This window comes from Gallus gallus, chromosome 1 (assembly GCF_016699485.2).
Source record: "Gallus gallus isolate bGalGal1 chromosome 1, bGalGal1.mat.broiler.GRCg7b, whole genome shotgun sequence".
Lineage (NCBI taxonomy): Eukaryota > Metazoa > Chordata > Aves > Galliformes > Phasianidae > Gallus > Gallus gallus.
Window position 1 is genome coordinate 195,190,813 of NC_052532.1, and position 26,518 is coordinate 195,217,330.

Sequence of the window (26,518 nt, forward strand, 5' to 3'; positions counted from 1 at the left end):
CTTCCCTTCCCTTCCCTTCCCTCCCCTCCCCTCCCCTCCCCTCCCGTCCCCTCCCCTCCCCTCCCCTCCCCTCTCCTCCCCTCCCCTCTCCTCTCCTCCGCTCTCCTCTCCTCCCCTCTCCTCTCCTCTCCTCTCCTCTCCTCTCCTCTCCTCTCCTCTCCTCTCCTCTCCTCTCCTCTCCTCTCCTCTCCTCTCCTCTCCTCTCCTCTCCTCTCCTCTCCTCTCCTCTCCTCTCCTCTCCTCTCCTCTCCTCTCCTCTCCTCTCCTCTCCTCTCCTCTCCTCTCCTCTCCTCTCCTCTCCTCTCCTCTCCTCTCCTCTCCTCTCCTCTCCTCTCCTCTCCTCTCCTCTCCTCTCCTCTCCTCTCCTCTCCTCTCCTCTCCTTTCCTTTCCTTTCCTTTCCTTTCCTTTCCTTTCCTTTCCTTTCCTTTCCTTTCCTTTCCTTTCCTTTCCTTTCCTTTCCTTTCCTTTCCTTTCCTTTCCTTTCCTTTCCTTTCCTTTCCTTTCCTTTCCTTTCCTTTCCTTTCCTTTCCTTTCCTTTCCTTTCCTTTCCTTTCCTTTCCTTCAGGTTACTACATCATAGAGGCTCCAAGCTGCAGAGAATTCATATGTTTGAGCCCCAAACTTCCCTCCCTCTCTTTTTCTCCCATTTTCTTTTCTATTAATTCAGTTATTTATTTATTTGCATTCGTCTCCGTTATTTAAACTGTTTCCTTCAGCTCTCAAAGCTGTGGGATACTTCAGCACGAAAACCCTCTGACATCTCACTCCATTTTGGAGGAAGAGCAAATGCTGAGGGATCCTCCTTTGGTGCTGCCTCAACCCTACCCCATCCGGAGAAGCCAAAGACTGTTGCATCCCAAAAAGGGGAAAAAAAAAGATATTTCAACTGACTTTGGGACCTACCACCTTTCCCCACTCATCACTGGTCATGGCATCATTGGTCATTGCTCATGGAGTGCTGGGACACTGCTCTGACCCACAGGGCTGGGGTTTGGGGGTGCTGTGTGGGGCTGGGGGCTGGGCTCAGTGATCATGGCTGCAGTTGGAGTTGATGATCCTGAAGGTCTTTTCCAACCTGAGCAATTCTATAATCCTATGACGGGCCCCTTCCAGCTCGGGGTTGGAGTTCAACAACGTGGCTAATGGGTTCAGAAATGATTTGGGGTGAAGGGAGGCAAAGGTGAAGGGATGAAGGGAGCTTTGATCCTCAGAAAAATACAGCCTCAAAGAGGAAAATTAGAGGGCAAATGAAGCCAGGGCTCGCTCCTTGAGAAACGAGTGGACATACCAAGTGGCTTACGGTAATGATATGGCTGACTCTGCCAACTGGAAGGGACACGAAGAGAAGGAAGAGCCTGGATGCTGGGACGGCCTGCAGAAAGGCAAGGAGCTCGTGCCTCCACCCACGCTGTGGGGCAGATGGGTTGGCTTGGCAGGAGACCAGCAGCGCTCTCGACTTTCTCTTCCTGCTCCCAGAGCCAAGAGGCACTTAGAAAAAGTGGGTTTTCTGGTTTCTCTTTGTTTCTCTGAAATAACTCCACAACCTCCCCGCTCCCCATCAGAGCTCATTGTTCTTGCTTAACTCTCCTTCCTGGGTTCGAGTGACTCACATGAGTCAGTGCTGGCATTGGCTGCAGAGGAGTCGGGGCATGAAACGCTTGGGTGTGACGCAGGAGAGCCCACAAGTGAAAGCTGGGCATGTGCTCCATCCTCGTGGCTTTCGCCTTGGGGTGGGAGTCCCAAACCTGGGCTGGAAATCAAGCAGGATGTTAGAGCATAGATTCTGCACTGGATAATCGATCTGTTTCTTGCATCTCTTCCTCCGGGTGTGTGCTTTCGAGTTTTGCTGCTTCAGCAACTGCAAGGGCTGGGAAGTTTTGCAAAGGAAAGAAAACCAAAAGCAGAGCGTTTTCCACGGGATCCCATTCCTGCAGATGTCACTGCGATATTGCCAGAAGACCAGGCACTGTGGAAAGGAGCAGAATTAATCTCGAGGCTGAAGAAATTGGAATGAGGATGAGGGCGAAGGGATTCGAGCTGCCCGGGTTATTGCCAGGCAGATTTCAATGCGATCTGATCGCAGCCTGCAATTAATTCATCCGGTGGGATGGATGCATCCCGAGCGCGAATGCACAGCGAACGCCAGGCTGGGTAGAGAGCAGAGGATGAACTGCAGGGAGAAACAAGAGGTACTTTTCTCATGGGGACTGTGGTCAGCCATTGGGAACCCCCTCCCTTGGTTTCTGTGGAGGAAAACAGGAAGAAGAGGTTTCACTCCAGCGCAAGCTGTTGGTGGCCCCACGAGCTGCTGGGAGAAGCGGAAAGAGCGTGGTTGAGGAGAAATGAACCTGAGAACTTCCGATCTTCAACAGGAGAAGCTTCAGAGAAGCTGCCTGCCAGGGCTGGGGGGGGATGGATGTGGTACAGACGAGAGTTGTGTGCTCCTCCACGGGCTCAACAGCTTCAGTGCTGGAGGTACCGACTGCAGAGCACGTGGGTTGGATCTCACCCTCCTGGGTCTGACTGCACCTGGAGCTCAAAACGTATCTACAGAACATATCTACAACATTCAGCCTCTACCTGTGGTACCTTCCTCTTCCCTGTACCCACTGGAGGAGATGGCAGAAGAGCGCTCGCAATAGAAATAAATTTATTCACTCTAAGAAACGTCTGCATGTTACAAAAATAAAAATGTACAGCTATTATCACAAAACCCACTTCTTCATGCGTGTCTATAAGTTAGTGCTTCGACAAACAAACACAAAACCTGTATGTACACTTCCATCGGGCCCTCTCCATCAGCTCTCCACCTGATCCGCATTGGAGGAGAACCATTGGGACCCCAATAGCGGTGGTGGTGGTGAGGGTGAGAGTGCCGATTGGGGCAAAGGAGGGAGCTGGGAGCACGGTTTATTGAGTTATTCAGAGCACGTAGCTCGGTGCTCACGCTGCTTTTGGGCAACGGTGGGTGAGCAGGCAAGACCTGGCCCAGAGAATGGCTCGTACCAACCCAGTGCTTCGCTTGGATTCATGGATGTGGCTCTGGGCAGCCTGGGCTGCTGGTTGGCGACCCTGCACACAGCAGGGGGTTGGAACTGGATGAGCACTGTGGTCCTTTGCAACCCAGGCCATTCTATCATTCTATGATTCTACTCTATTATTTGTCTCACCTCGGTGACTGCCTGTAACCCTTCCCATGAAGCTCCACGGGGAGAAAAAGGTGCAACGCCTATGTTAACCCAACCCCCTCTAACAATCCTCTCCAGGATGAGATGACTCACCCTACAAATGCTCTGTTTTCCTTTCCTGATGGTGCTCAGCATGGAGACAGTCCTCTCCTTTGTCTTCTGTGCCCGTGATATTGTGGGTCAGGACAGGAGCCCTCCATGGGACCACAGTTCCACCAAGCTGAGACCACAGGAATGTCCCAGCTATTTCTTTATCTCCACGTCTTTGCCCCCACCAAGCCACTTCACAGGCAGGAGGGATGGGAGAAACTAAGAGGTCTGAGGAATCAGCCTAAACTGGGACCAGAAGTGTTTGTCTAACCCTAAAATAGAGCCTGGGCCGTTTTTATGAAATAGGACTCAACCAGTTCTGCAGAAGGAGCAATTTTCATTTTTGGGGGTGAGGAATCAGCATCCTCGTGGCAGGGCTGGGCCAGGAAACCGCGTGTCTGGGCTCTCCAGTTCTTAACCCAGCAATGGGAGAGGAGGGCCACGTAGACCTTCTGGTGGAGGGTTTGGTGGCTCCTTCCTCCAGCTGACTTTGAACCGGTGGGGGTGCAAGCCCACATCCACCCCACAGGGCTGGGGTTAAGCTCAGCACCGTGTTTACAGGCATGGCTTCTAAAAGCGGAGTCAGCACTGCCATATATTGCCCTATGGAGGCCCACGCTGTCAGTATGGGATATGCCAAGTGGCTCCAAGTGGGACAATCATAGAATCATAGAATCCTTAGAGCTGGAAGGGACCTCTAAAGGCCATCCAGTCCAACTGCCCTGCAATGAACAGAGACACGGACAGCTAGATCAGGTTGCCCAGGGTCTGATCCAGCCTCGCCTTGTAAGTCCCCAGGGATGGAGCATCCACCACATCTCTGGGCAACAATGGGGAACAGTGATAGGATGCATCAATACTGAACCAATGGAATGGGCAATGGTCTTCACCACCTTGCTGGAACCATGAGATGCTTTGTTGGAACCAAGAGAGTAAAAATGAGGCACAAAGAGCTCACCCTCCCTTTCACAGAGCTGGAGGTGACTATTAAAGGCAGCAGCACAGGGAGAGCCACTGGTTCCTACAAGCTTTTCAGACGTGAATGCTGCTGTTGGGAAACACTAGTGGCTCTCTGCGATGTTGACCTCAATGGAGAAATGGGGGACCCACTTGCTGGTATCAGAACATTCCAGTGGGATGAGGAGTGCCCCCCACCAGCGCCCCTTTTAACGGGGAATCCTTCAGAAAGGGGCTGGAGTTGGGAGAGCATTATCTGACTAGAGGTGGTGGCGAGGTGGGGGTCAATCTCTTCTCCCAGGTAACAGCGATAGGATGAGAGGTGATGGCCTCATGCTGCACCAGGGAGGGGGCTCAGGTTGGAAAATAGGGAAAAAAGTCTTTGAAAGAGTGGCCATGCGTCGGCACAGGCTGCCCAGTGAGGTGGTGGGTCACCATCCCTGGAGGGGCTCAGGAAAGGGGCACACGGGGCACTGAGGGGTGTGGTGGGGTGGGCTGGGGTTGGACCTGAGGATCTCGGAGGGCTCTTCCAACCTTCATGATTCCAGGATTATCTCCCCAGGGATGCAAAGCAGCGGGCGTCCCGTCCCCGCCGCGGGCACTGTTTGCACTTGACCTTTTATCAACCTGTTTATCACAACCACAGCTGACACTCCCCGTGAATCAAGAGTCTTTCTTCCCTTGCCAAGGCATGGAAAGACTTCTGATAAACGCACACTCCTCACGTGCCAGGGAAGCTGGAGGAAAGCAGGCTGATTTCTCTATGGGATTTTTTGCACGTAGCGTTTTCTTCATTAGAAAACAGTCTAAGGCATCCAGGGTGTGAATTTTAGCAGATTTTGCAACCACGCTGGAAGGTCACCCAGGCTGACTGCCAGGGAGAGGCCACATGTTGATGAACAGGCAGGGAAAGAGGCAAAGGGACGGTGCCTGCCCCTATCACCACGGCAGCACCTCCCTGAAAATACGTGCTCCAAACAGCAATACTCATCGGAGCCAAGGCACTGCAAACACCAAAGGCCTCTGGCCCTGAAGCATCCTCACCTCCCATCACACGTGGGATGAACCCTTCCATTGCCACATGGTGAGGGGCAGAGCTAGGATTTCACGTCCTTGGACGTCGTGTCCGTGTCATTGCTGGTTCCCAAGGGTCCGTTGGGCACAGTCCCCATTGCCATCTCATTTTGAAGCTTCCATGGGATTTTGTTGCCCGTGAGCTTCATAAATCTTTGTCCTGCTAAGAAATACAGTACGGGATCCAAGCAGCTGTTGGTGCTGGCTAGGGGCCGGGTCACCTTATAGGCTAAATTTATAGCATTGAGGGTCTGACAGCTCAAGTCCCAGCTCCGGAAGGAGTAGTACAAGGAACGAGTGACATGGAAAGGAAGGAAGCAAACGCTGAAGACCACCAGGACAATGATTATCATCTTGACTGACTTCTTTTTGGATCGGGAGAGCCGGGACATGCCCCGGGTAGGCTGCAACAGCCTGCGGGCCATGAGGCAGTAGCAGACGATGATGACGAGGAAGGGGATGCAGAAGAGAAGCACCATCATCACCGAACTGTATATGACAAACTGGCCGAAGAGGTCCTTGCTGGACGTGTCGTGGCAGGTGATGGTGCCACGTCTCATGCTGGTGGTGACAAAGAAGAGAACGGGCAGTTGGCAAACCACGGTCACCACCCAGACGATGACCGACACTCTGCGGGCGTAGCGGACGTGTCCCCACTGCAGGGACTTCAGCGGGTAGCAGATGCCCAGGAAGCGATGGATGCTGATGCAGAGGAGGAAGAGGATGCTGCAGTAGAGGTTGGTGTAAAACAAGAAGCGGACTATCTTGCACAAACCCACTCCGAAGGGCCAGTTGTCCCCCATGGCGTAGTAGTACACCAGGAGGGGCAGGGAGACCACGTAGAGCGTGTCGGACACGGCCAGGTTGAACATGTACGTGGTGGAGGCATTCCAGGTCTTGATCCTAAAGATGAAGCCATAAAGGGCCAGCAGGTTGAGGAAGAGCCCCACCACACACACGATGCCGTAGGAGACGGGCAGCAGGACGTACTTGAAGTCCTCATCAAACACACACCTGTAGGTGTTGTTGTCAGCATTGTCTGCGACAAAGGAGCTGTGGGTGACTCTGGTCCAGGCTGCAGGGGTTGATAGGTTCGCCATCACCCTAGGGGGAAGGAAAGAGGCTGTAAGAGGGTGAGAAATCCCTGGAAGAGTTGACTTAGATAAGGAAAACCCAGTGCTGCAGCACTATATTTACACTCCTCCCGCTGACGTTGCCATCAACCACCCAACGTCCATCCAAAGGCTACGGACAGACATAGCCCACAGGTGTGGCTCACAGCCTGACCAGCAGTGCCAGCTCAGTGCAGGTGACAGTGATTGAGAGGTGGCATGCACTTGTGCCAGCACACTGCATCCCCGTGGGACCTCATAGTTGGGCACTGATGTGAGCAGCTGTCCTGAGTGTGGAGGACTTAGGGTTGAGCAGGTAAAAGGAGTCTTATTTATCCTCATTTTGCATCTGGGGCACAGAGGGGTAACCAAGGTTGCCCAAGGAGGCTGTGGATGCCCCATCCCTGCAGGCATTCAAGGCCAGGCTGGATGTGGCTCTGGGCAGCCTGGGCTGCTGGTTGGCGACCCTGCACATAGCAGGGGGTTGGAACTGGATGAGCACTGTGGTCCTTTTCAACCCAGGCCATTCTAGGATTCCATGATTATCAACGGCAGGGAGGTAGGAATCAGATGATCTTTAAGGTCCTCCCCAATCCAAGCCATTCTACGGGTCTATGACTTGCCTTGAACAAATCCCAGGTCATGCCCCAAGCCACCCTTCTCACCAGGGCCAAGCAGAAATTGTCTCCTGGGCTGCAGAACAGCAAAGATGCCCCTTTCTGTGCACAGCCACCCACAGTGGTTACGCATGGGAACGAGCAGCTGATAGGAGAAAAATGGACTAGAAAGAGCGTCTGCAGACACACAGGGTCTGGCACTGTCTGTGCCAGGAGGGACAAGGGCCCCTTTGTATGCTGGGACAGCCCACGACCCGGCCGACACACGATCGCCCAGCCAGCTCGTCAGCCTGGAATCACATTAAAATGGATTTGCCTCATTTCCCAGCAGAAAAACCAGGCTGACCTGCGGTGAAGCAATAGGTTGAGCCCTGTGCTGCTGCACCGTTACAGGGAAACGGGGTCATGGGGGATGCAACCACAGCAGGAGCTCAGAGAGTGGGATTTGGGTGAAAAGAGACGGGGGTGAAGGTGTCCTTTATCTGAGCATGAAGGATCAAAGAACCACACAATCAGAATTGCTGCAGTTGGATGGGACCCCTAAAGGCCATTGGGTCCCACTGCCCGCAGTGCACAGGGACACCCACAGCTCCATCAGCGCTGACAGCCCCATCCCCTGACCTCAGTGTCTGCAGGGATGGGGCACCACCACCTCATTGCCCTTACTGTGAAGATCCCATCTTCCAGCTCCCAGCCCTATTCCCACCTCCCTGCAGGGTCCCATAGCCCCAACCAGAAATCCCAACAACGCATCGGAGGGCGTCTGTGAGCTGAGGAGGGGACTGACCCCTGTGTGAACGTGGATGTGCCCATCTGCACATCTCCTTCCTCAGGAAGATGAGCAAACAGAGCTCTGGGCTTGGCAACCAGAGACAGAACCCTGCTCACAAGGCAGCCTTGTCCTTGCAGTCACGCTCTGACTTTGCTTCCTTTTTGCAAATGCAAAAGCCTTTCTTTCTTTTTTTTCTCTCTTTTCTTTTTTTTTTTTTCTCCTCAATTTTTGCCCGGAATCCCTTGGACAGAACCCACCGTGTCCGTCGGGGCCGTGGCTGCTGTCCAGCCCTGTGCCAAAGCCCCATTGCATCCGCAGTGAGTGGGTGGCAGGGGACACACATCCAACCCAGGGGGGGACAATGGGAGGGAGAAGGCAATGGAAAGAACTGAAGGAACCGAGAAGGAAAAATCCTTCAGTGACGACCAAAAGCAAACCCACCCCAACGTTTTGGGGAGGAGCAGCTGCTGCAACAGCTCTCCTGGTCCTTCCTGAGATCACAGCAGGACGATTACCTTCTTGCAGTTGACCTTGCACAGCTTTCCAGGTGTCCTCACGCACAGCGCGCTCAGGGCATCGCCCTGCCTGGCTTCCTCCATCCAGGGGTCTTAGAACCACGGAATATTCCAAGTTGGAAGGGACCATAAGGATCACGGAGTCCAACCCCTGGCTCCACACAAGACCACCCAAAAATCAGACCTCATGTCTGAGAGCATCGCCAGGTCTCGATGAACCTGTTGGCAGCAGCTGGCTCTCTTTGTAGCACGGCTTCAGCCATGGATGGAGCTGAGGTTTGGGCACCCGGAGCTGGTCTGGATCCATCCACGCACGGAAACGCAGTGGCACGTTGGCACTGTGATCCTGCCAGCCACGTGCATGGGCACACAGACACCTGAGGGCACAGCCACGTGATGCCCACATCCCCAAATGCTCCTGTACCAGGATCCACCCGGGCAGGGGATACTGAGTCCCATCCCTGGAGGGGACTGTCACCAGAGGAGGGCACATGCCAAGGTCACGGGCACCCAAGGGACACACAGGAGTGCTGGGTTGGACATGAATGGCTCGGGCTGGGAGGGACCCCCAGGTCCCAGCCCCATGCTGTGGGCAGGGCTACTGACCACCACACCCCTCCAACCCACTCCTCAACCCACCCAGTCCCAATTCCAGGCCCCTTTCTCAGCCTTCCCATTGCCCTCCCATCAAATTCCATACCCAAGTCACCAAAGCCAGCCAGCTGTGGCCACGGCGAATGCATCACATTGGGGTTGAATGGGCCACCCCTGGTAATTAATGGGGATTCACTCATTGCCAGAGCCCTTTGCATCTGCTGGTGCCTCCCCTGGCACAAGCACCATTTGTACCGGAGCACAGAACCACGCTCCATTGACTGCATATTATTTCCCGACGGCTCCTTTGCAAAGGCCACAAGGACAGCGTGGGTGTTTTCCCTGCCCTAATTGCACGCATTCCACCGACTCATCAAAATCCCTGCGCCAGATCAGGAGCTGCTCGAGACATCGGGAAGGGAACAACCCGGCACTGCCTGCCGCCCTCTGGGAGCGCAGTCAAAATCCTCCGTAACCCAAAGGAAACAGCAGATGGTACTGAGCCCTCTTGGCCAGGAGAGGGGAGCACACTGAAATCAGAGCCTCACAAAACGGTGTGCTTTTCATCTGCCCTTTCCAAGCAGCTCTGTTTCCCTCCAGGATGGCTCCATAGAGGCTGAGCTTCCTCCTCCTCCTCCTCCTGTGCACACAGTGCTGCTGGGCTCGGCATTTCATAGAATGATAGAACGGCCTGGGTTGAAAAGGACCACACTGCTCATCCAGTTCCAACCCCCTGCTATGTGCAGGGTCGCCAACCAGCAGCCCAGGCTGCCCAGAGCCACATCCAGCCTGGCCTTGAATGCCTGCAGGGATGGGGCATCCACAGCCTCCTTGGGCAACCTGTTCAGTGCGTCACCACCCTCTGGGGGAAAAACTTCCTCCTCATATCCAACCTAAACCTCCCCTGTCTCGGTATAAAAGCATTCCCCCTTCCATTTCGCCTGCTCCATCCCTTCCCAACCTCCTGCAAAAAGGAATCCCCCCAACAAACCCCCTGAATCCACACAAATCTGAATCTATCCCCCTTAAGCCTCTGCTTCTTGAGGCCCCAACACCTCCCACCTGCATCCCCAGCGCATTACAGCCCCAATTAACCAGAGCCAAATGAGCAACAAGTCATTACACCCAGCAGAACATGCGCTCACACATAATTCAAGCTGCCTTCGTTGGGCTGGCCCCACTGCCAGCACAGCAGCCCTTTGGGTGGAGGCAAACAGCACCCGGCCCATATTTAATCCTTTGGTCGCCACTCCAAACGCTCCCCTCGGAAGGGATCGCCCACCGAGTCCAGCACAACGATCCCAATGGGTCCCTTCTATCTCAGGGTGTTCTATGATTCTACCGACGTGATATCGGGTTGGGAGATGACACAGCTGTTGGGCTCAGCCCAAAACGGGGCCGAACCCCAACACGGTGAGCGCGTCCTCCTACACAGCAGCAAAAAGGGTTCGCAGCTCATCGCTCCCTAACGGGGGATGCTCGGCGTGAAGGAGGGGTGAATGCTGGGTTACCCCCTCGCCCCGCACCCCGCTGGCTGAGCGCCGTAGGTCACAGCTCCCTTCACAAGGGCGTAAATGAGGAACCGAGGAAGGCTGCGGTGCCATCGCCCCGTCTCGCATAGGAAGGCAGCGGCTCGCCGAACGCGTTTGGCAAGAAAAGGCGATAAGAAAAGCGAAGGAGAAACAGCTCTGAAATGCTTCGCCCCCAAAGCTTCCCTCTCCGCCCCCCCCTCCACTGCCCCGCTCCCAACGCCGCGGCACGGAGGTATTTTCGGAGGTGCCGTAAAGGAATTAAAAGGCTTCCATAAATAAGGCGAGGGGACGGCGGGACGCAGCGCGGAGGAGGAAAAGCCGCGGTGATGGAGAGAGGGGCACCCCTATAGCTGCGGACGGGGAATCCCCGTATTAGAGCCCCATCACCCCCCTGGGGAGCGGAGCCGACGGAGCTTAAAAGAGGTTCCAGCGGGTTAACGCGGTGAGCAATGGAAGCGTTGGGACAGAAAACAGCAGAGGAGCCCCGAGCCGTCCGCACCGCGCCCTGCGCAGCCCTCCCGCTGCTGCTTTGGGTCCCCTTTGGGGGGGGTTCGGAGGCACTTTTAGTTCTCGTGCTCAACGGGAGCGTCCCCCTCCCCCGGCTCGGTGCCGGCTGTCCCCGCTCACCGGGCCGGACCGATCCGCGCCGTTCCCCCCGCAGCGCTCCGCTCATACCCCGCGTTGCACTCCCACCGCCTGCGGCTGAACCGCGGCTCCCGGCGGCCGCGTGGGGACGGACGGGGCGGACCTGGGGCTGCACCGCCCCCCCCCCCCGCCCCGGGGTTAAGGGTGGGATCGGGAACGGGGCCCGCTTCCCCGCCCCGGGTGTAGGGATGGTGAGGTCGGGACCGGAGATGGGAGCGGCTCCAGGCCGCCCCCGTGAGGGGTTGGGAGGGGACTGGGGCCGGAGGTGGACCCCCCCCCCCCCCCCCCTCCTTCCTCCAACGAAGGGACCGTGGATAGGGTCAGGGCTGAGATTCCGTCCCCCGCTGAAGGAAGTTTGAATGGGATGGGAGTTGGAACCCCTCGGTTGGAACCCCCTCGGTTGGAATCTCTCGATTGGAACCGAGGGCTGGGGCTGGGATTGGGGTTGGAACGGAACCCGCCTTCCCACCAACAGGACCATGGATAGGACCAGGGCTGAGGTTAGGAATAGACCCCCCCCAGTGATGGGACCATGGATGAAGTTGGGGATGGGACAGGAGTTGGACCTCCTCAGTGAGGGAATTGAGGCTGAAACTGGGGATAGACCTCCCCCAGTGATGGGACCGTGGATGGGACCAAAGTCATAACTCTCTCCCCCTCACCCAGGGGTCATAGGTGGGGCTGGAGCTGGGACCAGGCTCAACTCCCAAGCATTGCTCTGGTGATGGGGTTACAGGGGGGATGAGAGGTGGATCCCTTTCCAATGATGGCATCATAGGTGGGACTGGGGCTGGGACCAGGGCAGGAACTCCACTTGGTGGTGAGACCGTGGTGATGAGATGGGGCTGAGGCTGGGACTGGAGTTGGAGCTGGACCTCCCCCTACATGGTGATATGACCATGGATGGGACCTGGATGGGGCCTGATCCCTGCAGTGATAGAACTGGGGCTGAGGCTGTCTCCCAGTTGCTACTCCAGTGATGGAGTAGTGGTCCAGCACCACGGCCAAGACCAGAGCTGGACCCCCACTCTAATGATGGAACCATAGCTGGGATCAGGGCTGGGACCAGACCAGGATCCCCCCACTTCTTGTTGTGGCCACTGGTGGTCCCACTCAGACCACTTTTCATGATGATGGGGCCATGGATAGGATTGGGAATGGGACTGGAACTGAACCCCTCCAGGATAATAGGAACATGGATGGAACCAGAGCTGGGAGTGTGGGTGGAAGGACTGATGCTGAGGCCTGAGCTGGACCCGCACCTGAATGATGGGACTATGAACAGGACCAGGGCTGGGGCCAGAAGACCAGTGATGGGACAATGGATGGAACCGTGGTTAGGATGGAACAGGACTCTGTCACCTCTGTAATGAACCATGAATGGGAACAAGGCTGGGACTGGGGCTGGAAACCTCTCTTAGTCCTGTGCTGAGACCACGGATAGGACTGGGGTCAGATCCTTTCTGGCGATGAGATCATGGATGAGATCAGGTCTGGGGCCATTGTCACTGCCCCACCATGGGATGGGACCATGGATGGCCCTGGGGACCCACCTTGCATCCCAGGATGCCCTAGAACTGGAGCTAGCATGGAGCAGCCCCATTGAGTGAGGGAGTCCCAAGACCAGACCTGGAGGGGGAAAAGGGCCTGAAACCATCTGGAGGAACGCAGTCAGGGCCTGGCAGCTGTCTCAGCCCCCCATGTATGGGGCTCTATCCCACGATAGATGCCCTCAAGCTGTGCCCCAACAGGTGCTGGTGCAGCACGCCCCTGCTGCAAGCCAGCTGTGTCTCTATGGGAAGCAAAGGGATGGGGAACGTGATGTGACAGTGGGACTTCAAGGCCATTGGGGCTCTAATTTGAGCAATGCTGGTGCTCTCAGAAGCAGATCCCAAACACAGGTCCTGTCCTACAGAGGGTTGCAGACCCATTGAAACCCCTCTGGGAAGCAGAGAGTCTACAGGAACTTGCGGGCAAGTCGGGCTGTAGAGTAGAAGAGAATTCCTTCAAGGCTCCTAAATGGGAAATGTTGATTTTGGGTGCGGTGAATTTGGATGGATCACATCATCTGTGTCCTCCAGCCCCGCTATGGAGATGTTCTGGCCTCTGTCCTGGCACGACACAACCCCCAACAAAACCTGCAGAAAGCTTTGGAGGACCAGCACTGGGTTTGTGCCCTGCAGAGCACCAATGCCCAAGTGAAACCATGGCCTGGTCCAGCTCTGCCTTCCCATGGAGCTCACTCACCTGGGGCAAAAGCTCGGCCAAATTTGGTGAAGCCATGAAAAAGGACACACTGAGATGTGTGCAGGTGGTCCCACGGTGTTCCACTGCTGTGAGCACAGAGTGAGCCCCAGCGCTCCCCTCTGCGTTCTCCATCCGTGCCCATGGGTGGAAGGCAGATCCTCCTCCTGCACCTGAGTCCACTCCTGCGTGGGCCCCCCAGATCTGCAGGCACCCTGCCTGGAGGAGGCCGGGATGACGGTAAAGCAGGCAGAAAGGGGGAAACGAGCTGATGCCATCTATTATTTAGAGGCTGAAAGTGGCGGCTGCTGCGGAGGCATTATGAGGATATGAGCATTTGGCGCAGAGCAACCGCTGCCGGCCCCCCGTGCCAAAAAAACAGAGCCTGTTTCCTTCTTCTGATGTCATTTGTTTGAGGAGGGAAAACAATGCATCACGGCACAGCTATTTGGGCCTGATAAGGGAGGAAGGCCAGGCCTGGTGTTTGGGGGGGGGGGTGGGGGGAGATGCTGGAGCAGAACCCCTGGGTGAGCCTTCGGAGGGTGGATTTGTCCTGCTGGGACAGCAGTGAGCTCAGGAAGGGCAGCGATGTGCCCTGCTGTGTTAAGCCTGGCTCTATGGGGTTTAATGAATCCAGCCTGGTTTGGCTCTGAGATAACTTCACAGCTCTGACAGCACCCACAGGCAGAGAGAGCTGTCAGCGCCCAACAGTGCATGGTGGTGGATGTGGATGTGGGTCTGGATGTGGGTCTGGATGTGGATGTAGATGATGTGGATGTGGATGTTGTGCTCCACTCCGTTGCTCCCAACCCTGCATAATGACGGTGCCATCCCAGCATCAGCCTCCAAAGCCCTCAGCATCTCTCCTTCCAAAGGGATTGGAGCACCATGGCCAGAGACATCCCAGCTTTGGCCTATGGGCATTGCTGCTCCCAGCTCTGGGCATGGGCAGCTCTTCCATCCTGAGGTTCTCTGCTTCCCTGATTGTATGAGACAAAGCCAGGAAGCTCCAGGCACGAGGCACTTTCTCATGCTGAGCTGTTTGTTATGGACACGGCTGGATGTAAGGTCAGCTCAGCAGCTTGGTCAGTGACCAAGAGGAGGTGGTGTAAAATCCAGCCAGCAGAGTGGTGCCTTTTTTGGGTCTGGATGAAACCCATTCAGTGTTCATCGAGAGAGCTTTCCCAGCTTTGTTGCCCATTGCCTTCCCTTCCACTGCTTTGGTCTCTTCCCACTTTTTCACTCATTTGGGTGCAGAGGAGATAAGAGGAGGGTTGTCACCTTTTGAGACCTCATGGCTCTCTCCAATGACCTGACAGGAGGTTGTGGTGAGGTGGGGGTCAGCCTCTGCCCCCAGGTAACAGCAATAGGATGAGAAGCAATGGCCTCACGTTGCACCAGGGGAGGTCAGGTTGGATATTAGGGAAATTTGTTCTCTGAAGGAGTGGTGATGCAGTGGCACAGCTGCCCAGGGAGTGTAGGGGGGTCACCATCCCTGGGGGTGATCCACAGCAGTGGGGATGTGGCACTGAGGGAGGTGGACAGTGGGCATGGTGGGGTGTGCTGAGGATGGCCTTGGGGACTTTGGAGGTCTTCTCCAACCTACATGATTCTGGGATTCTACGTCCCCAGGCTCCGTGGCCCCTCTAGCCCCCCCTGCTCATCTCCACCCTTTTTGTGCAAGAGCAGTGGCAGGGGATGGCCACCCCTTGCCCAGACCGGACAGAGAGGATCCAACCACCCCTAAAAACCCCCCTTATCCATTTCCAGAGCCTCCAAAGCAGCTTACGTGAGCCAAACGGAGGCAGATGTTACAAATCCAGCTACAGAGAACCGAATGATTTGCACAGCTGCAACTGCACGTCTGAGCTGAGCAGCTCTGCTCATTAGAGAGGAGCTGGCCCTCAGCCCCACATTTCTCTTAATGTCTCCATTTTTCTCTGCTTTGGCAGTAACACGGGTTTCTAAGACGCTCTCAAAACATTTCCATGCTGTCCAGCAGGGAGGAATGCAGTTGTGTGCGGGGTTACAGGAACAGGAGGAACAGGAAGGCTGGAGGGCAGCGTCACCATCACGGCTGCTGTTGTCTGTGCCCAACTCAGAGCGTCTCCATGGGTGCAGGGAGATCATAGAGGGGATACGGAGATGGGGAAGGGGCTGGAGGGGCAAATGTGTGAGGAGGGGCTGAGGGCCCTTGGGTTGTTTGGCCCAGAGCAGAGGATGAGGAGGGGCCTCATGGCAGCATTGCAGCTCCTCGTGGTCCTACAGATCCTCATGGCCTCACTGCTCCTCATGGCCCTACAGCTCCATCATGGTGGCCCTACAGTTCCTCGTGGCAACCCTACAGCTCTTCATGATAACCCTACAACTCCATCACGGCAACCCTACAGCTCCCTTATGGTTCCTCATGGCAACCCTACAGCTCTTCATGGCAACCCTAAAACTCTTCATGGCAACCCTATAGCTCTTCATGGCAATCCTACTGCTCCCTCATGACAACCCTACAGCTCCCTTATGGTGGTCCTATAGCTCCCCGTGGCAACCCTACAGTTCTCCATGGCAACACTATAGCTCCCTCATGCCAACCCTACTGCTCCCTCATGGTAGTCCTACAGCTCCTCGTGGCAACCCTATAGCTCCTAGTGGCTCTACAGCTCCATCATGGCAACCCTACAGATCCACATGGCAACCCTACAGCTCCATCATGGCAACCCTAGAGCTCCCTTATAGTTCCTCATGGCAACCCTACTGCTCTCTCATGGCAACCCTACAGCTCCCTCATGGTAGTCCTACAGCCCCTTGTGGCAACCCTACAGCTTCATTGTGGCAACCCTACAGCTCCTCATGGAAGCCCTACAGCTCCATCGTGGCAACCCTACAGCTCTCTCATGGCAACCCTACAGCTCCTCACAGGGGCATGGAGGGACAATCCAGTTGGACAACAGAACATCAGCCATGGTGGTGAACCCCAATGGGCTGTGCATGGGTTGAGATCGGTACCCACTGGCAACATGCAGGGGGACTTCCCCAGTGTCCAGCCCAGCAGAGAAGTGGCACTAATGTGAGAAAAAGGGTCTGGGGGTGGGATTTGGGGCTGGAAAAGCACCACAAGGCAGTCCCTCTGGGCCCTGTGTGCAGGATGCAGAGGGACTCAACCTTTCCCACACCACCGCAGCACAGAATTGGGACTTTTCTCACCTGGATATCTATTTTTACCCTTCAGCAGAAGATGGGGTTTTGGTTTCCTGCCCACTCAAGATGTGTGGTGTCTCAGCCATCTTCTTTTACCACCTAAGGGACTTCAGGAGGGGGCATGGGGACAGAGATGAGGACAGAGCTGGGGTGCCATGAGGGCTCCTGCGGACCCCCCTGGCCACTGGTCATGCAGGAAACCAAGGGCTCCCTCCTCTCTTCGTGCAGCATAAACCTATCTAAGCACTGAACTGCTTGCTGTTCCTCCCCACCTCCCAGCTGCCAGCTTTCTGCATGGCACTAGCAAACTGCAGGAGCATCCCCTTCCCGCAGGGAGATGCTTGCAGTGGACCTGGGGCTGCCACGGCCTCCCAGGTGGAGCAGAAGCACAAGGATGCCTTTGTGGCTGGCAGCTTTGCTTTGTAAAACGGTTAAATAAGCAGCCTGTTGGGGCAGGGGTGTTAAAATTAAAACGTTGGTGTGGCCTACGTGTGCTGCGGGCTGCCTGGAAAATGGTCAGTAAGGCTGAGGGTTGAAAATCAAATTGAAAACACGCTGCAGCAGCAGTGGGGTCTTACCTGAAGGTTGGTTTTCAGGGGCTTTGAGTGGAAGGGTGGAAGAGGGCTCTGGGGGGAGAGCTGCTGCCCTGGAAACAGTGATGCTGCTGGAAGGGGTTTTGCACGGATCCTGGCAGCTCTGGGAGGGATAAGAGAGGCATAGAGCATGTGCTCTGAAACTGAGCCCTTCTAAAAACAGCAGCAGTGACTGTACACTCTGTGGTCTGTGCCCAAAGCAGTGCCCGAGGAGAAGCTGCCTCCCAAAGGGCTCATTTCTCCATCTGCAGAACCTGAGAAGGGCACAGGGCCCTGACAGCAGCATGGAGGGACACACGTGAGCCCAGGCTGCGGGGGTCTGCACCCCTCAGCTCACCATGAGGGGATGCATGCACAGCGCAGGTCCCGCCCTGGAATCCCTTTGTTCCCATAAAAAACCCAGCTGCTCTCAATACAGGGCTTTTGAATGGACTTCCTTCCTCTCCTGCTCCAAAATAACCCGTGTGTCCTTGGGGATATTCATGCTGAGATGACCCAGGGCACAGGGCTGGATGGGCAGAGGGACACACAGACACCGGAGAGAGCCAGAAGGCCTGGCCAGGGAGTGGGATCACCATCCCTGGAGGCGTCCCAGAGATGCAGGGATGTGGCACTGAGGGACGTGGGCAGTGGGCACGGTGGGGTGGGTTGGGATTGGACGTGGGGACCTCAGATGTCTTTTCCAACCTGAATGATTCTCATTACTCTCTGCATGCAGCTCCAGGTGTTGGAGGAGGCTACTTGCCCAGCTTGGCCGAGGAGATGTTCATCTAAATCAAGGTTTCCCATGGGTGGAAGGAGCTCACCAAGCCAAACTTCAGACTCCAAGCTGAGAGTGCCCTGACTTGATGAGGGACTCCCCAGCCTCAAGGACCCATCCTGCTTCCTGCCCTTCAGACAAGAGTGGGTTCATGGCCACCTTCTGCACACACATCATCCCCATAGCGGCTTCCCCATGGAGGCAAACCCCATTTGAATCAGAGCCACAGGAGGGCCGCCCCCAATTCTTGATAGAATCAAGAATTAAGAATCATAGAGTTAAGAATCAAGAGTCATAGAATTCTTGGTAGAAAGAGCTTGATATGTTCTTTACTCTGAGAGTGGGGAGGTGCTGGAACAGCTGCCCAGAGAGGCTGTGGATGCCCCGTCCATCCGTGGAGGTGTTGAAGGCCAGGTTGGATGGGGCCCTGGGCAGCCTGGGCTGGTATTGAATGTGGAGGTTGGTGGCCCTGTGTGTGGTGGGGGGGTTGGAGCTTCGTGATCCTTGAGGTCCCTTCCAACCCAGGCCATCGTATGATTCTATGATAGAACCCTATGGAAGGTGATTTCCCGTTTAACATCAATCAAACCCAACTTGAGAGGTGACGCCGACGTGCAGAACGCAGAGCTCTGTGGCTGGGATGGGATCAGAGCACTCCGGGAGCTGGAAACCCAACCCACCCTGATTTACTGGGGATGGGGGGAAACACGGGCTGTGTGACGGCTCTGTGCTCCCTCAGCATGGTTTTCCTGACCCCCATTTTCCTGCACCCACCAGCAGCACTCCCCAGAGCTGAGGCTGGCCCGAAGGCTCGCTCTCAGCCCGTGTCCTTGTCAGAGGGCCAATATTCTTATCTCGAGCCTGGCTGGCTTTTCTTTCTTGGATCTTTGCCACCGCAGCTAAAATAACACTCTCACCCCTCCCCTCTTGCAAAGGTCACGTTCCAGGGATGAATCCGGAGCGTCCCAGCCTGGATTCTGGGCTTAGGACCATGGATGGGGCCAACACGGATGCAGTGCATTGAGGTGCTGGGTGAGCACACACAGGGCTGGCGGTGCCCTGGGTGGGAGCAGGCTCAGAACCAGCACCTCCAATGCCCTCAGCTCTCTGACTATCAGCTGAGCACACCTCCATTCCTCCCCGGTCACGCGGTTGTTTCCTTGTAGATCCGCCTCTCACCCTCGAACAACACTGGAAAGTCCAGATTGGCAAAAAACAAGTTTGGAGGCAATGGTTTGTTTAACCGACGGGTACAGTCGGTCTTGTGCTTGTTTTCTGTTTTTTTTTCTCCCCAAACAAGTCTTGAAATCAAAGGAGAGTGCTTCCAAGCTAAATACGAGTGGGGAGCAATTGAGTGCTTAATGGAGTGGGTATTGGTCAGGACATCACATAAGGGAAACATAAATCGTGGTTAAGGATGCGTGTAGGCAAGGAGGGAGGGAAGGAGAAGAGGAATGAACTCAGCATCCCAAAGGAAAGGGAGTCTGGCAGCGTATAGCTCATGGGACACGGGTAGAGGGAGGAGTGCAGGACCTGTAGCAAAGGCATACAAACCTTTACAGCAGCACCGTTTTGCCAGGTTGGCTGGAGGAGCAAACCTGAGGCCTCCAGATGTGCAAGCAGCAGCTGGGGATGTGTTAACCCAGAAGGGCTCCTTCCCTGTGTCCCCAGAGCCACCTGCTGCCACTGGGGCTTTCCCAGGAGATGGCGGTGCTCCTTCATCCCCTGAAGGCCAAGGGTTGGGTGATGCTTGACGTTGCACTGCCACTGCTACTTCAGGCTGGAGATAAGGGAAAAGCTTTCCACCATGAGCAATATCTGTCGTTGGAGGTTTCCAAGACCCACGCAAAGAGGAGAAAGCCCCACTCAACCTGGTCTGAGCCCAGCGCTGCCCATGCTGTGAGTAGGATGGTGGAGTTGGGGTCTCCTGTGGTTCCTTCCAACCTGAATTATCCCAGCATCTTCTGCTCAGCGGATCCCCACAGACCGGGGTCAGAGTGAAGGTGCAAAGCCATGTCAGCGATGGAGCAGCCCAGACCTACAGGTAATGAGGGTCTCCCCTCCACCCTTCATGAAACCAACTGCTCGGACCGATCTCTGTTAGGAAGGCATTGTGTTTTGTGTTAGAGGTCCACGTGGAGATCCCACTGCCTCCTGCCCGGCTGGTCCTGGTGTTTAACATTGCTTCTTCCCTGCAGTCTCTGCCCTGTGCATGACTGTTTGGTGCTTTATGCAATTTGAGCTTAGCCATCCAGTGACCAAAGGGCCCTTTGGCTCACAACACGGGGCCTCATGTATGATCTCCCCTGTAGCAACCAGGGCAGGTCTTTTTGGGAAGGAGAAGCTGAGTCACAAGCAGAAGGTCCCCAGCCTGTTTCAAGTCAAGGGGAAGGCCCTGAGTTTGCAATGGAGATGAATTACACACGAGGTTCCCCATGGAAAGTAGGTGATGGTTTTGCTCCCAATGGGGCTCATGCATTAAGCAGGCTGAGCACAGCTTGGGCAGTTGGGACCTGAACCCACCACCACCATAGAGCTGGGAGCTCACATGGAAACCGTACATCAGAACCTACCTCCTCCTGGTTAGAAAGCACCATGAGGAAGCCCTTTCCCTCAGCCAAGTGCCTGCAGGTGTTTCCTGGTGTTTCCAGGCGTGGGGACTGGCTGGGTTCTCCCTTTCAGTGCGTCAGCTGTGGGGTGGCCTTGGCAAAGCATTGGGATGTGCTCGGAGCCTCAGCAAGGACCAAGAGCCTTTATTTTGGAATAAATAAAGACCATCTGATAAGAAAAAAACCCAGGAATAGAAATTCTGAAGAGTGGGCATGTGCGAGGGAAATGGATGGAGATTTATCCACAGATAGGTTGCCACCAGGGAGAGGGATATTCTCCCTCGTCCCTCCAGTTTCCATAGGAGTGAGTCACTCGTCTTCCTGCAGCAGGAGGAACCCCTCCCTCTCTTGGGGAGTCCTCTGGGTTGGCTCTCCAGTGACCTCTCCTACGTAATGAAGCAGCTATTTTGGAACACAACGCCACGCTTCTTCCCATGTCTACCGAGCCCAGCAGCGTGGCTGGGGACCCCCAGCACCATGGTGGTCCTATGCACCACTGTGGGTCTGTGTTCTCTGTCCCACTGTGGCCGTGGGGTGATGGGAACCAGTCAGAGCAGAGGGAAAAGCTGATGGACACCACTAGGCAGGGCTCAGTGCTCGTGCTAACCAGCCCAACACAGCCCCACATGGGGCAGCATCCACTTGTACCCACAACTCTGGAATGAGGGGTCTGAGGTCATCTGCCATGGTGAGATGGTCTCCCTGGAGAGGTGGGATGGAGTCATTTATAGGGCTGTGGCTTAAGAGCTTCCAAGGAGTCTGCCCTGAAATTCAGCTGCCAAAATAACTCCAAATCCAGGTGGGCAGTGTGATAGGGATGAAGGAATAGGAGTGTGGGAAAGCCCATGACTCAGTTTTCCTATCTGGTAAAGGTGAATATGGTGGAAATATCACAACTGCAAACCTCCTCAAGAGCCTGAACCAAAACCCCGCTGGGTGGACGAAGCAGAGATATTAATTGCATTAGCTAATTACATTCCCACAATGTTTCCCCATTGTTTACGATGACCAGGGAATCATTTTCCTCAACATTACCTTTTGTTGGCTCTGCTTTGGCTCTGCACGGAGGACGGAGCTGCTGGTGACAGCCACGCAGTGCCCCACTCCGCCAAGTACTGATGAAGCCCCATGGGATGGATGGGTGCCACTCCATTGGGGCCAACTGGGCCCAGGGTAGGCTTGGACGTCTCCAAAGTGGGAGACTTATCCCTGTCTCCGGGCTTTGTCCACCCTTATGGAGACATATTTTTTTCTCCAAGTATTTAATGGAAATGTCCATGTTCCCAATTTGTGATGCTGTTTCATGCCCCAGCACTGGGACCTCCAAGAACAGCCCACCTCCATCTACCCAGTGCCATCCCAGAAAGGACTCCATACTAAAATCCCCCTTTGCAGCTGCACACTGAGCTCTCCACCCCTCCCTGTGTGTCCCCATCTCCATCCTGGTGACCCTGCTGGACTCACTCCCCTTGATCTGCTACTGGAAAGCCCCAAACTGGACCCAGTGCCTAGATGGGACCTCACCATCACCAAGCAAAGGGCAAGAGTCAAAGCCTGGCGATATGAGCTGCCCCCCACTAACATCACTCAAAGCATCGTTGGCTTTCAGTGCTGCAAACACACCCCATTGACCTGAGGACGGCTTGCACCACCACTCCTCACCTTCTGAGCCTCTTTCCAGCTGGCTGCTCCAACCTGACCAGTTCCACTTGTCCTTGCTGAACCCAGATTCTCCAGCAGCCTTGTCTGCAGCACGTGGCCTGCCCTCCCCAACCTGGTGCTGTTCCTAAGGCACGATCCATCCCACCATGCAGGTGGTAAAGAGTTACAGGTGTTGTTAAAGGAGAGCTTGAGAGTGCCTTGGTCCTCCAGCCCTCCGTGGAGCGTGCACAAGGAGGCCTCAGAAGTGCTGTCATGGTGGGACATTGCGTCTGCAGCCCGACGTGGGGTTAACTCTTTGCCTCCCCTCTCTTCCCTGCTGTCAGATTTCCTTCCCAAATAATACACTGTGGATCATCAGCAGGCAGGAGAGAGTGAAAATCTCTGGGGGTTTACACAAGGGTTAGGATCTGGGTCAGGGTTTGGGTTAGGGTTAGGGTTGGAGTTAGGATCAGGGTTAGGGTCATGGTCATGGTTATGGTTATGGTTATGGTTATGGTTATGGTTATGGTTATGGTTATGATTATGGTTAGGATTAGATTTGGGGTTGGGTTTAGGCTTAAGGTTGGAGTTAGGGTTATGGTTAGGGTTAGGCTTGGGGTTAGGGTGAAGGTTATGGTTGGAGTTAGGGCTGGTGTTGGCATTGGGGTTAGCATCAGGGTTAGAGTTGTGGTCAGGTTTAGGGTTAGGCTTGGGGTTGGAGTTGGGGTTAGGTTCGGGGTCAGGGTTAGGTAGTTCTCCCCGCTTTCTGAGTTTTTCAGAGATCCCACATCAATGCATTACTTGGGTAGGGGATGCCCACTGTCCCATAGCATGTTAGGATTGCCCTTTCCCAATTTCCCTAGCCTTGACCATGCCTATAGACACACACAGAGGCCTTCTAGCTCAAATCCAATCCCCTATGGACATTGTGTCAAGATACTGTGGCAACCGTATGGATAGATTTAGTCCTGCTCATAGAGGACAACATCTAGGCCATGTTCCTGTGCCACCAGAGTTCAGTGACATATTCAAGGTTCCCATGCCCAGGCTGTACTTGGGCGTCCACAAAGGGACAGTGATGGGCGTGTGGACCCATGGGGATGAGTGGGACAAGGGGAGGGCTGACAAAAACATGGAAAAGGCAAACGGTCACATTTAGGGGTCAGTAAGATCAGAAGGAAATTGGCGAAGAGGACTTCCAGACAACATCTTTTGCAACAGGAGAGGAGATGTTGGAGAGATGGAAATCACTCCCATGTCCTGGCAGGGGTGGCATTCATGCCCAGGTGGCATTTTCTCCCTCATACTGGCTTGCAACTGCATCTCACCCAGGGCATGGAGATGCTCTCCACCTACAGTTTCATCTCAGCTTGCATGACCACAGAGGCTATTCCTGTGCTATGACCACCAACAGATTTCTCAGGTACTGCCCACAGCCTGGAGCTGGCAGATTGAAGGGTGTGAGGCCACTCAGGACCTTCCCACACGGCAGGGCTCTCTGCCACGTCCCAACCTGAGCTGGAATCTACCACCACTCCCAGCAGCGCGATGCGTCCGCAGTAGTTTTATTGTCACTTTCTGAAGTCTGGGCAAGAAGCAGCAACAGGGCCGTGCTCATGGGAAAGGCTGAGCTCCCACTGCTGTGTCTGTATTTTCACATTTGGAAGTCAGTACTGTGAAAAATACTGCAGCTGTGGTGATTTGTGGGCAGTATGGGTGGCAGCTGAACAGCTGGACTCGATGATCTTAGAGGTCTTTTCCAACCTGAAGGATTCCATGGTTCTATTAGATCGTATCGTTGCAGCCCCAGTCTCTTCACTCAGTGCATGCTCTGCTCCACCATAGAAATACCCAAAGCCATCGTGGTTATTTTATTTCACACAGCCCCGGTGTGGCTTTTCTATATGGGTTTCCTTCTCCTGACATGTTCCAAAGCCTGGCCCTAAGATCAACACATTGCTTCCACTTCCCCTTGTTGTTTGCAGAGGAAGCTTCTGTTCTGCTCTCACATACCAAGGCTCAGCACTAAGCCTGGGCCCCCAGCATCCACCACCTTGCAGGAGGGTGTGGGGCTCCTATGCACGATGGGATGAAATGCTGGGTTTGACTTATGCCATCCTGTCAGCTTCACATCCAGTTTCACTTCCTTCCTGGTCTTTGTAGAGGGTGGGCACTCCCGAGTCCTCCACCCACATGTGAGTAGGGACCTTCAAGATCTTCACCCACACAGAGTCAGGAACACCCAAGGTTTTCAACATGCATAGATGGGCATCCACAGAATCTCCACCACACAGGGATGGACTCATCCAGAGTCTCCAACATACATGGATTGGCACCTCCAAGGTCTCCTTCTGTACAGGGATAGGCACATCCAAGGCCTCCACCCAAACACGGATGGGTACTCCCAAAATCATCACCACACAGGGATGGACACCCATCCATCTCTTCATGTCTCCTCCTGCCCCTTCAAAGTGGCCCATTTTGGAGCAGGATCCCATCAATGACATGGAGGTTTTTTAGGAGATTCACATCTGTTTTCTTGCATATACTGCGTTTTAACTTGGGTTTTTACTTGGAAGAACCAACTGCGATGGGATTCCTCCCTGTAGGGAAGCTTTTGGTTTGTACTTCTTCTCATCAAAGAAAGAAAAACCTCAGTGTTTCTTCATTTATATGACTCTCAATGTAGTATTTAGTGATGAGGTCTTATCCTCCTCATGGGGAAGACTGAAACAGAGGAGAAGGAAGCAGATAGTGACATCTCCAAGATGTGAGAGAGAAAAGGATGTGAAAGTCGCTGACTTGCACCGTGGAGGTTCTGTGGTTGAAAGTGGTAGAAAAATGTATAAGGAAGAAATTCTCCTGATCCAACCTTCACTTCAGTGGTTGGGATGATAGCAGTGTGCAAAGCACGAGGAAAATGAGAAGGGGATATTGGGCTTGTGGCCACAGCGTTGGCAGAAAACTGGCCATATTTGGTTTGGAGAAGTTGCTGTTCTCCATGGAAACAGGTCCTTAAAGAATCTGAGGCTCCATCCGGATCCATGGCTGAACCACAGCCTGGGCTTCCAAGCTGAATGGTTTGGGGTTGAAAGGGCCTTACACAGCCCAGGTGGCTGTGGGTTGGTACGGCCTTGCACAGCCAGGGACGCCCTTCACCCTGGAGCTTTTCCCACCTCCACAAGACTTTCAGCCCTGTTGAGCTCCTGGTCTCCAAAACTGCCCTAAGACACTTCTATGGAGAAGTTCTCCCCAGGTGGTTGTTCACCTTCTGTCCACAAAGGACTTTCCCTTGGTAGCCTTGGGGATCCAGGAGACCCTTCCCCAGCCCTCCCCAGCCCGTGCCTTTCATGCAACACCCACAGATAAAAATACCAATGCTCCAAGCAAGCAGGGATGCAGCCGTCAGGGAACAGATAATGCTGCAATGGCAGAAATGTGCCCGGGGGAGCTTCAAGTTACACATTAACGGGGGAGAGCAGCGGTGACGCACAAATGGGCAGGAGAAGTGCTGGCAGGAGAGCTCAGCCCATGCAAGGGTGTTCTTTACTAAGAGTGGTGAGGTGCTGGAACAGCTGCCCAGAGGGGCTGTGGATGCCCCGTCCATCCGTGGAGGTGTTGAAGGCCAGGTTGGATGGGGCCCTGGGCAGCCTGGGCTGGTCTGAAATGTGGAGGTTGGTGGCCCTGTGTGTGGTGGGGGGGTTGGAGCTTCATGATCCTTGAGGTCCCTTCCAACCCAAGCCATTCTGTGATTCTATCATTCTATGACGGTGAAGGGGCAGCCCTGCGTCTGTGTGCTCCTGCAAAGCCCAGCCCAGCAGATCAAGCACAGGCGATCAACATGCAGAAGTCATCTGGTGCAGGTAATAAGGAGGTTATTCCCTCTGGGTTTGGGTTGGGGTGATGGTATGTGTCTTGGAAAGACTGCTTTAGAGGAGGGGTTAGTGTTGCTGCAAGGTGGGTTTTGCCACTGCTACAAAGAGTGGGTATCTGTGAGCTGGAGGCATCCTTTCTGTCTCTTCCCATGGCCACAGCAGGCAATGGGGAGCAATCCACACCTCCACGACCTGCAGATCTAGCGTTCCTCCCATATCTGTATAACTCATCTCACACCTTACTGTCCTTTCTATTCTTCCCAGCTCCAAGCTTCTTCTCGCTGACTCCTGTTGTCTCTTGTTATCCTTTCCTTTCATCCCTTTTTTTCTCAGTGTTCCATCCCTCCTTATAGCCACCATTTTCTGATGGTCACATCAACCCCTTTGAGGTCTCAGGAATCCCAACGCGGTGCCATACCTGAAGCCAAATGAACTGTGCTGCCTTGCAGCCAGGAAACCTCATGTGTGCCAATGGGGTGAGCGAGGCCAGGCTATCAGCGTTGAGTA

At 54.7% G+C, this 26,518-nt stretch overlaps 1 protein-coding gene and 1 long non-coding RNA gene across 7 annotated transcripts; one reads left to right on the forward strand and one right to left on the reverse strand.

Annotated features, from left to right (window-relative positions):
• Positions 1-2,634: 2,634 nt before the first annotated feature.
• Positions 2,635-13,634, reverse strand: P2RY2 (purinergic receptor P2Y2). 6 transcript variants are annotated; one of them, XM_025146950.2, is made up of 2 exons: positions 13,345-13,634; positions 2,635-6,414 (listed from the first exon to the last, which is right to left on the reverse strand). In XM_025146950.2, exons 1-2 carry the CDS (start codon positions 13,617-13,619, stop codon positions 5,334-5,336), a joined length of 1,356 nt encoding a protein of 451 aa, XP_025002718.2. In that variant the 5' UTR covers positions 13,620-13,634; the 3' UTR covers positions 2,635-5,333. The 6 variants fall into 6 exon arrangements, with proteins under 6 accessions (XP_025002718.2, XP_004939056.3, XP_004939055.3 ...); XM_004938999.5 differs by lacking the exon at positions 13,345-13,634 and adding an exon at positions 11,128-11,187; XM_004938998.5 differs by lacking the exon at positions 13,345-13,634 and adding an exon at positions 11,080-11,177.
• On the forward strand, positions 10,737-25,995 carry LOC121109251. Its single transcript, XR_005844618.2, has 3 exons — positions 10,737-10,894; positions 17,845-19,930; positions 25,913-25,995. It is a non-coding gene; the product is annotated as an uncharacterized LOC121109251 (long non-coding RNA).
• Positions 25,996-26,518: the final 523 nt, after the last annotated feature.

Coding starts and splice junctions, on each gene's coding strand:
- P2RY2 (XM_025146950.2), bottom strand. CDS start 13,619: ATGGCATCAGCTCGTTTCCCCCTTTCTGCCTGCTTTACCGTCATCCCG. Junction 6,415..13,344: donor TGGCCGAGCTTTTGCCCCAG/GTGAGTGAGCTC, acceptor CCTTCCCCCTAG/GGTGATGGCGAACCTATCAA.